The 10577-nt window shown below is 47.7% G+C and overlaps 5 protein-coding genes across 5 annotated transcripts; 2 read left to right on the plus strand and 3 right to left on the minus strand.

Moving 5' to 3' along the window:
- Positions 1-5116: 5116 nt before the first annotated feature.
- Positions 5117-5548, minus strand: LOC134601349 (histone H2B-like). The gene has a single exon (XM_063445823.1). It carries the CDS (start codon positions 5546-5548, stop codon positions 5168-5170), a length of 381 nt encoding a protein of 126 aa, XP_063301893.1. The 3' UTR covers positions 5117-5167.
- Positions 5549-5827: 279 nt separating this feature from the next.
- Positions 5828-6238, plus strand: LOC134601350 (histone H2A type 2-C). Its single transcript, XM_063445824.1, has one exon. The coding sequence runs from the start codon at positions 5834-5836 to the stop codon at positions 6221-6223; it is 390 nt and encodes a 129-aa protein (XP_063301894.1). The 5' UTR covers positions 5828-5833; the 3' UTR covers positions 6224-6238.
- A 969-nt stretch (positions 6239-7207) lies between these two features.
- LOC134601351 (histone H3) lies at positions 7208-7641 on the plus strand. The gene has a single exon (XM_063445825.1). It carries the CDS (start codon positions 7208-7210, stop codon positions 7616-7618), a length of 411 nt encoding a protein of 136 aa, XP_063301895.1. The 3' UTR covers positions 7619-7641.
- Positions 7642-8320: 679 nt separating this feature from the next.
- LOC134601352 (histone H4) lies at positions 8321-8705 on the minus strand. The gene has a single exon (XM_063445826.1). The coding sequence runs from the start codon at positions 8691-8693 to the stop codon at positions 8382-8384; it is 312 nt and encodes a 103-aa protein (XP_063301896.1). The 5' UTR covers positions 8694-8705; the 3' UTR covers positions 8321-8381.
- Positions 8706-9455: 750 nt separating this feature from the next.
- LOC134601353 (histone H1B-like) lies at positions 9456-10140 on the minus strand. The gene has a single exon (XM_063445827.1). It carries the CDS (start codon positions 10138-10140, stop codon positions 9499-9501), a length of 642 nt encoding a protein of 213 aa, XP_063301897.1. The 3' UTR covers positions 9456-9498.
- Between the last annotated feature and the right edge of the window lie 437 nt (positions 10141-10577).

A 10577-nucleotide genomic window follows, 5' to 3' on the forward strand; every position in this document is an offset into this window, starting at 1 on the left:
AGACATACACGCATACAGAGACATACCGTCATACAGACACATACGTACAAAGACATACAGGCATACAGACACATACATTTGTACATACAGAGACATACAGGCATACGGACACATACATATGTACATACAGAGACATACACAATTACATACTTACATCAGTTAAATCTTGTCCCCGGGATGCATGCTGTCTGGCTCCTTGGAGTCCTGCCCTGCAGCCCAGCCCCATCACAGGGCGCCAGCCGCGCTGTGTGGTACACAGGGAGCAGGGATATGATGTCATCCATATCCTCGCCCCCTCCACACAGCCTGTGGCAGACACCAGGGTAGGTGCAGTGGCGTACACATGACCCATGGGGCCCCAGTGCGCAAATTGATCCGTGCCCCCCCCCCTCGCTCTTACTCTGCGCGGGCCGGGGCCGCAACTCATGGTGGCGGGCACCTGGTCGCAGGGGTTGCAGGGCTATGACCCCTGCGACCGTGGTATGTACGCCAGTGCATGGAGATGCACACACAATTAAAGGACCACTACAGACACCCAGATCACATCAGCTCAATGAAGTGGTCTGGGTGTCAGGTCCCTCTAGTTTTAACCCTGCAGCTGAAAACATAGCAGTTTCAGAGAAACTGCTATGTTTCACCGAGGGTTAATCCAGCCTATAGTGGATGTCTCACTGACAGCCGCTAGAGGAGCTTCCGCTATTCTAAAACACTGAACGTCCATAGGAAAGCATTGAGTAATGCTTTCCTATGGGCGGTTTGAATGCGTGCGCTGCAAGAGCATTCAGAGCTGAGAGGCGGAGGGATCCCCAGTGCCAAGGGAGTCCGGTGCTAGAGAAAGGTAAGTGCTGAAGACACACACACACTCTCACGAACAGATGCATACACACCAGCTAACAGACACACACATTTACTGACAGACACACTCAGCGACAGACATACATACACACTCACTTACAAAACATACACTCTCACTGACAAACACACACTCACAAATACACACACAAACACACTCAGTAAGAGACACACAGTAACACACTTACTGACACTCACTAGCAGACACACTCACTGACACACTAGCAGACACACTCACTGACACTCACTAGCAGACACACACTTACACTCATTAGCAGACACACACTGACACTCACTAGCAGACACACACTGACACTCACTAGCAGACACACTCACTGACACTAGCAGACACACTCACTGAAACTAGCGGACACACTCACTGACATTAGCAGACACACTCACTGACACTAGCAGACACACACACTGACACTAGCAGACACACACACTGACACTCACTAGCAGAAACTCATTGACACTCACTAGCAGACACACACACTGACACTCACTAGCAGACACACTCACTGACACTCACTAGCAGACACACTCACTGACACTCACTAGCAGACACACTCACTGACACACTAGCAGACACACACTGACACTCACTAGCAGACACACACTGACACTCACTAGCAGACACACACTGACACTCACTAGCACTCACTGACACTAGCATACACACTCACTGAAACTAGCAGACACACTCACTGACATTAGCAGACACACTCACTGACACTAGCAGACACACACACTGATACTAGCAGACACACTCACTGACACTCACTAGCAGACACTCACTGACACTCACTAGCAGACACACTCACTGACACTCACTAGCAGACACACACACTGACACTCACTCTGACACTCACTAGCAGACACTCATTGACACTCACTAGCAGACACACTCACTGACACTCACTAGCAGACACACTCACTGACACTCACTAGCAGACACACACACTGACACTCACTCTGACACTCACTAGCAGACACTCATTGACACTCACTGACACTCACTAGCAGACACACACACACACTGACACTCACTAGCAGACACACTCACTGACACTCACTAGCAGACACACGCATTGACACTCACTGACACTCACTAGCAGACACACACATTGACACTCACTGACACTCACTAGCAGACACAAACACACACACTAAAACTCACACTAACACATGTTTTTTTTTATTAATTTAATCCCCCAGTCTCCTTACCTTTTTGGAGTGCTGAAGGGATTCCCTGGGGTCCAGTGGTGCTGCTGGGCTCCTGGGCTCCTTGGCTGGCTCCCTCCCTGGCTGGCTGGCTCCCTGGCTGGCTCCCTGGCTGGCTGGCTTGCTCCCTGGCTGGCTGACTCCCAGGCTGGCTGGCTCCCGGGCTGGCGGGCGGACGCGAGGGAGCACTCTCCCATGTGTGCTTCCTCTTCAGCTCCCTCGCGCACCGTGTAGGGATGCCGGCGCCGTAAGATGACATCATCTTCCGGCTCCGTTATCAGTATGCGGCGCGCGAGGGAGCTGAAGAGGAAGCACACATGGGAGAGTGCTCCCTCGCGCGCCCGCAGAACCGGGCGCTCGGCCACGCTACAATAGGTCGTCGGTTGGAGGGGAGCGCAGTGCGCTTCCCTCCTTCCGGTCAGCCTGATTTTGCGCCCCCAGGGCCGGTGCGCCCTAAGGCGGCCGCCTGGGCCGCCTTATGGTAGCGCCGGCCCTGTTGCTATCTGGGTTAAAACATTCACATAAAACATAAAATACAGAATTTCCCTGCATTCACCAAATCCATACGAATTGGAACCAGGGGCTGGAGGTTCAGTGGCGCCTGCACGTAAAAGTGTCCGATTTTGGTGCATGAAAGCTGGGCAGAAAAGCGTTGACTGCCCGGGGAGCTCCAGAACACCGCCCCCTAGCGGCCGCTAAGTGTAACAGTGGCCGCCCAGTAACATTCAATTAAGCTGCGGTTAACCGCAGCTTCAGGGAGGTAAATTGGAGGCACACTCCAGCTTCTGGGTGGCCCATTAACAACGCCGGCCGGCTTCCCACGGCTCTGGGGAGGTTGGTAAACGGCTGTTTGTTTGGTAGATGGAATCTACCGAACTGCTGTGCAGAAAGGGAGAAATCAATCCTTCTGCACATCAAAATTAACCCTTTAGCTGACGGTCCATAATCTAAAGGCAGCAGGCGAGCAACCAGGCTTCTCCAGTTCACAGTGGCGAAGTTGGTTTCACCACACCTGTTACCTGCTTTAGCATAGCTTAAACCTGACACACTTGGTTACCTATATGTTAACAATTGCATATCTTGCTACCCATACCAAATGTCTATGACGACCTAATCTGTCGAACGAGTCTTTGTTTATGCCTATAACTTACCTTGCACCTTCCTTCTTTGTCACTCCTCTGAATATTCCTACCTGACGTGTGCATCTTGTTAAATCTTGGTAAATCATTTAAACTAAACGAGAACCTAAGCTGTCAAAATATTGATCTCATTAATCTAAAAAAAGTGCCTTGACAAACGAATGCCACGACTTGTACTGCAAATGTCTATCAATTTTTCTTGATGTCGCTGTTGTGGCGCACCAAGGCTTTTTGTTACTTTTGTGCACAACAAAAATAAAGAATTTAAAAAAAAATAAAAATGTGTTAGTATGAGTGAGATGAGTGAGTGTGTGTATGTCTGTTAGTGTGTGTGTGTGTGTGTGTTTGTATGTCTGTTAGTGTGTGTGTGTGTGTGTGTGTTAGCCTGTGAGTGTGTCTGTTAGTGTGTGTGTCTGACTGTGTGTGTGTCTGTTAGTGAGTGTGTGTGTCTGTTAGTGAGTGTGTGTGTGTGCTAGTTTGTGTCTGTTAGTGACTGTGTGTTTGTCTGTTTGTGAGTGTGTCTGTTAGTGTGTGTGTGTGTGTGTGTATATTTAGAATGCGGGGTGGAGGGAAGGGTTGGGTGTGGGTGGCGGGGGGGGGAGGAGGGGGGCGCCTGAGTTTTGTCCTGCCTAGGACAGCACAAAACCAGGATACACCACTGCCTGGGAGTGAGAGCACTCTGTTCAAAGTTTTATCGGATCACGGTGGTTGCCCGATCCGATTAGGAGTTGCAGACAAGTTTTGTTGTAGCTCCCTGTCAAGTCACACCTCCCTGCATGTGACTTACACAGCCTTCCATAAACACTTCCTGTAAAGAGAGCCCTATTTAGGCTTTCTTTATTGCAAGTTCCGTTTAATTAAGATTTTCGTATCCCCTGCTATGTTAATAGCTTGCTAGACCCTGTAAGAGCCTCCTGTATGTGATTAAAGTTCAATTTAGAGATTGAGATACAATTATTTAAGGTAAATTACATCTGTTTGAAAGTGAAAACAGTTTTTTTTTTTTGTTTTTTTGTTCCTTTCATGCAGGCTCTGTCAATCATAGCCAGTGGAGGTATGGCTAGGGCTGCATAAACAGAAACAAAGTGATTTAACTCCTAGATGACAGAGAATTGAGCAGTGAGACTGCAGGGGAATGATCTATACACTAAAACTGCTTTATTTAGCTAAAGTAATTTAGGCGACTATAGTGTTCCTTTAAGGGCTAATCGTAAAGCCAGAGCAATCTACATACAATCTATTTATCTGATATAGAATTGCCACACATAGAATCTCAACCCATAAAAATAAATAAAAAACAATATAGCAAGAAATGGATTGTCTTCTAAATATTGCTAGTAAATGGAAATTTCACTGGGTAATCACTATAAATGTATGTCACAAGACCGTACTAGCTGGTAGGATAACGTAATCCAAAATAGCTATCCAGAATGTATGAGCCCAAACTTAGATACTTTGTTATATTCATAAACAGAATTGAAGATTCATTCCAGATACGATCTGCTGTGTAACTCACTAGCCTGTTCAACAGTTAGTATTGTCATAGCGCTTAAGGTTTGATTGTTTTCAGGAGCAGTCCTTACATTTATCACTTATTTGGCACATAGTCTATGGAAAGCCAGTTTTAACTATTGTAGTGTATATATATATATTTTATATTGCTACCCGACGATCTAGGAATATTAAGTAAGGGGTCTATTTGGGCAGGTTTCCATGAATGGAGCAGGTTTTCTAAAGACGGATTTCAGTTTAAGATCCATCTAGCAGGGGAAGGCAATTCAGACCTAGTGGTACAAGACAATCTGAGCAATATGTGAGATTCACTAAACAGTGAATACCGAGAGCAGCAGAGATGATACTAGTGGGTTTATCACGAGGATTAGAGCTCTGACAGACAGTGTGGGTGGCTCTTATAAGAGCCTTTGGGTTTATAGTAAAGTAGAAGAATGCCATTACTTGGCGCTGGTGTACTTGGTGACAGCCTTGGTGCCCTCGGACACGGCGTGCTTTGCCAGCTCTCCGGGTAGCAGCAGGCGCACGGCGGTCTGGATCTCCCGGGAAGTGATGGTGGAGCGCTTGTTGTAGTGAGCCAGGCGAGAGGCTTCTCCTGCGATGCGCTCAAAGATATCATTGACAAAGGAGTTCATGATCCCCATGGCCTTGGAGGAGATACCGGTGTCGGGGTGGACCTGTTTCAGCACCTTGTACACGTAGATGGCATAGCTCTCCTTCCTGGTCTTCCTACGCTTCTTGCCATCTTTCTTCTGAGTCTTGGTCACGGCTTTCTTAGAGCCTTTCTTGGCGGCTGGTGCGGACTTGGCTGGATCAGGCATGATCTACGCTGTTTGCTGGAAATACAATGACGGTCTGCGCGCTCCGGCGGCTCTATTTATAGGCAGGCCATGCAAATTAAGCCCTTCCACTTTCTGTGATGGGATTGGTCAACACAGACAGGTGACGAAACGATGTCATAGTTTCAGCAATTGATTGGTATCCTGTACAGCGCGTGTCTAATTGGCTGCTTGCAAAGCCATCCAATCACAGAGCAGAGTGTGTCTATAAATAGCCCGTGTAAAGGGGGGGTGAGGTTTTATTATCAGCGAAATTCTAGAACCAACATGTCAGGCCGTGGAAAGCAAGGAGGAAAGACCCGTGCAAAGGCGAAGACTCGCTCATCCCGCGCTGGTCTTCAGTTCCCAGTCGGCAGAGTCCACCGTCTGCTGAGGAAGGGGAATTATGCAGAGCGTGTTGGAGCCGGTGCCCCCGTTTATCTGGCTGCAGTGCTGGAGTACCTGACTGCTGAGATCCTGGAGCTGGCAGGGAATGCCGCCAGAGATAACAAGAAAACCCGCATCATTCCCCGCCATCTCCAGCTCGCTGTCCGTAACGACGAAGAGCTCAACAAACTGCTGGGAGGAGTGACTATCGCCCAGGGAGGTGTCTTGCCCAACATCCAGGCTGTGCTGCTGCCCAAGAAAACCGAAAGTCATAAATCAAAGAGCAAGTAAAGCGGACAGCTGCTCCACCGGTCTAGACTAAAAACACAAAGGCTCTTCTAAGAGCCGCCCACAGTCTCCACAAAGAGCGCAACCATCTTCCTGTATCTACTCTCTCACACACACACACACACCCCATGAACGTGTAACAAGTCAAATAGGAAGCGTTCTCGTCCTGCACTCAGTCCCATTCTGTATACAACATTTCAACTCTAGAACGCGAGCTAGAATCAATGTATACCCATGATACGTGCAGCAGCATCGAGTTAAACATTGGGTCAAGTGTATATAGTGTGCCTGAGCCTCTATTGCTAAGGGGGGAGGGGGGGGAGAATCTCGCTTACTTACGGTTGTCCCCCTCCCTGTCTGAACATGCTGCGTGAAACTTTGGATAAGATTCAGCTCTACAGATCCGATCTCTGGCTGCTGGATGCGTTAGCTCTGCCTCAACAGCATGGACTCACGGCCGCACAAGGGGATTATTGTTTCAATGAGTGGCTGCCTGGTAACATTCCCTGCTCTGTCTCATGTAGCTCGGTTATAAGGCGGCTGGGCGTACTGTGAGTCCTTTATCAGACGTGATCACACTAAGAATCCCATGTAAAGAAGCGGGCTCTCTGCATGTGTTAGAGGTGTATGTCCCATCTCCCCTCGGTAAAGCCTACACACTAGTTAATAATTCTATTGGGAGTAATACGGCCATTACTGCCCACTGCCAATCCTATCAACTAGTAGCGTCTATAATAAATGCTGTCAGGACAGGAGGACTCACTGAAGGACTAGATCCCTTCTTTGAAGCAGATGATTTGAGCGGGTATTTTGAATGAGGGGGAGGGGATAAGCAGTTGATTTGAGCGGGTATTTTAAAATGAGTAACTATTTGTGTTCAGCCAATCAGAATACTCCACCCACCTGATGAACCAATGGAAACGCCGTGCCTGGCTATAAAAGCTCGGTCTTGTAAGCGCAGACTTCATTCGCGCTCGTTTTGTTACGATGGCCAGAACTAAGCAGACCGCCCGTAAATCCACCGGAGGCAAGGCTCCCCGCAAGCAGCTAGCCACCAAAGCTGCCAGGAAGAGCGCTCCAGCTACCGGGGGAGTGAAGAAGCCTCACCGTTACCGGCCGGGAACTGTGGCTCTCCGGGAAATCCGCCGTTATCAGAAATCCACCGAGCTGCTCATCCGCAAGCTGCCTTTCCAGCGCCTTGTCCGTGAGATCGCTCAGGATTTCAAGACTGATCTGCGCTTCCAGAGCTCTGCCGTCATGGCTCTGCAAGAGGCTAGCGAGGCTTACCTGGTGGGTCTCTTTGAGGATACAAACTTGTGTGCCATCCACGCCAAGAGGGTCACCATCATGCCCAAAGACATCCAGCTGGCCCGTAGGATCCGAGGAGAGAGAGCTTAAACTCTTAACTTGTTCACACAAACACCACAAAGGCTCTTTTAAGAGCCCCCAAATCTGCACTGGAATGAGTTTAAACACTTTTATATGCACGGTCTTTGTATCCTCTGCACATCACTAAATATCTAGACGTATTCAGTTTCTTTCTTTTCTAATTTATAAACAATGCCCCCCGGGTAGCTATAGTAGCTGCTTGGCTATTTTACCTTCACAGATTTTCAGTGAATAAACTCATCTAGTAGACAGTAGAAGCGAATTACTCTATTTACAAGCGATCATGTGAATTGGCAGCAGGTAAAGGAGTACTTTATATTTGCTACGGCTTGCTTAGAGGAAAAGAATACATGTGTATTTATATACAGCTAGTCATAATGTTTCTAATGAAATGGCTTTAAACTGCAAGCATGTTATAAAATGTAAGCAACAGTAACTATATTCAATACTTCTAAAATCTTGGTAGTCTGTCTAATCTAAATGCACTGCACTAGATCGCAATGTTGAGTGATATAGCGCTACAATTACTAGAAATCGAGTGCTAACTGTGCAGACAAATCGATGTGTAACTAGAGAATGACACGATCTCAATAACCATTGACTCTACATAGGAGAATGTTATAAACTCAGAACTCGATGTGTTTGAGCAGTAGAAGGCAGTTTGTCAGATATAGGGTTGAAGTGATTAGATTGACTCTTTCAGTGAAAAGGTGGGTGGCCCTAAAAAGGGCCTTTGGGTTAGTGGGGTATGCGGTAAGGCCGAGTCAGGGTTTTAACCTCCGAAGCCATAGAGAGTGCGGCCCTGGCGTTTAAGGGCATAGACTACGTCCATGGCGGTCACAGTCTTCCTCTTGGCATGCTCGGTGTAGGTGACGGCGTCCCGGATAACATTCTCCAGGAAGACCTTCAGCACCCCGCGAGTCTCTTCGTAGATGAGGCCGGAGATACGCTTCACTCCTCCTCTGCGAGCCAGGCGGCGGATTGCAGGCTTGGTAATGCCCTGGATGTTGTCACGCAGGACCTTTCTGTGCCGCTTAGCGCCGCCTTTCCCGAGACCCTTTCCGCCTTTACCTCTGCCAGACATGGTTCTGTTTTACTATCTGCCGCAATGATACGGGATACACTGCAACGCTCTCCTTATATACACCACGGGTGGACCGAATGGAGAACTGCAGCACATGGGGCGGAGTTAAGTCCCGCCCTCATTCACATTTTTTTTTTTTCCCCCTCTTTCCTGAAATGGTTCTGTCTCTTGAACATAAAGTTGTGTAAACACGAAGGATGAAACAAGATCGTGATTTTTTTTTAAATCATGTATTTAGTGTTGCTTTGAAAGTCGGCTTATTCACAGCACACGGTATCACTTATTTCCTACGGTTTGATCATCTAAATAAGCGCCCGGTTCCCAAGTGAGAGAGGGCGATGGCAGTCCCTTTATTATCACCATGTAAATATTCAGCTCGACAACAGCCTTAATTAGTCTCTGCTTTATCATCTTACTGAACAGGAAATAAAGCCAGTATGGCTACTTTGGATGGTGATATTCTATAGATTATATGCGTTTCTCACTCAATTCTGACTAAAGTTGGCCTTTTGCAGTTTAATGAATCTCCCACAATATCTTGGCAAGGAGGGAATTTCAACTTCCCACAAAAAAATAATAAAAACATTTTATAAAGAGTAGCACTGACAAGGTACTTTCTATTTACATCCCAACGAGGTATTTTCTAGCACTAGATCCTGCTTTACGAATGAGAAATGGTGTGTGTGACATTCTATAAAATAAACACGTGCCTATCACAAATATAGCTCTTAAAGGACAAGGTGGTGGCTCTTAGAAGAGCCGTTTGGACTTTTAAATATAAATTAAAACAAGATACGAGCAGGGCTTATTTTTTCTTGGGAGCTGCCTTTTTAGCCTTTGCTGGACTCTTAGCGGCTTTGGGCTTGGCTGCCTTTTTAGCCGGGCTCTTTGTTGCTTTTTTAGCCGGACTCTTCACTGCCTTCTTGGGCTTGGCGGCTTTGACTTTCTTGGGGCTCTTGGTGACTTTTTTAGCGGAGGCTGCCGGCTTCTTGGCCTTCTTCGGGCTCTTCGCGGCTACCTTCTTCACTTTAGCCGGAGACTTGGAGGCTTTCTTTGGGGCGGGCTTCTTGACTTTAGCCGGTGCCTTCTTGGGCTTTGCAGCCTTGTCTTTGCTCTCCGCCTGCTTCTTGTTGAGCTTGAAGGAGCCGGAGGCTCCGCTACCTTTGACCTGGACGAGAGTCTCTTTAGTCACCAAGCCCTTGAGAGCCAGCTTGAGGCGGCTGTTATTCTTCTCCACATCGTAACCAGCGGCGGTCAAAGCCTTCTTCAGGGCTGCCAGGGACACCCCGCTGCGCTCTTTAGAGGCGGACACAGCTTTAACAAGGAGCTCGGACACGCTGGGACCGGACGGCTTGGCAGCTTTCTTGGCGCTGGATGCCTTCTTCGGCTGCTTCTTCTTAGAATCGATTTCAACCGCAGGAGCGGCAGCAGGAGCAGTTTCAGCCATGATCACTATTCACTATACCGATCAGTCAATAATTCCGTTCACAGCCGGCTCTCATTTATAGATCTCAAGCTGGCATCCTATAGGCTGATCTAAGCGCGCTCTGATTGGATACAGTCTTATGACACACCCTTCACTTTCCCTTCTCCTGCTTTTCACACACTGCTCTCACTCTGTGTTTCCGAGTGGATACAACTAATAGATTTTACTGAAATAAGAGAACGGATGTCGATGTCATCCATCGTGAAATGTACTAAACTATCTTATCTAGAGTTTATTAGCAGTCTCATGGCTCCCGAGGGCTGTCACAATGTAGTAGAGCTGGGGAAAGCAGACACAACTCGTTTGTGATCAGCTTGATGTTCTCCAGAAACATTATTTCCAGAACTATTTAAATGATATATTTGAAGGCTTTCTTTCTCACTCTTATTCAGGGAAGG

Source organism: Pelobates fuscus, chromosome 3 (assembly GCF_036172605.1).
Source record: "Pelobates fuscus isolate aPelFus1 chromosome 3, aPelFus1.pri, whole genome shotgun sequence".
Lineage (NCBI taxonomy): Eukaryota > Metazoa > Chordata > Amphibia > Anura > Pelobatidae > Pelobates > Pelobates fuscus.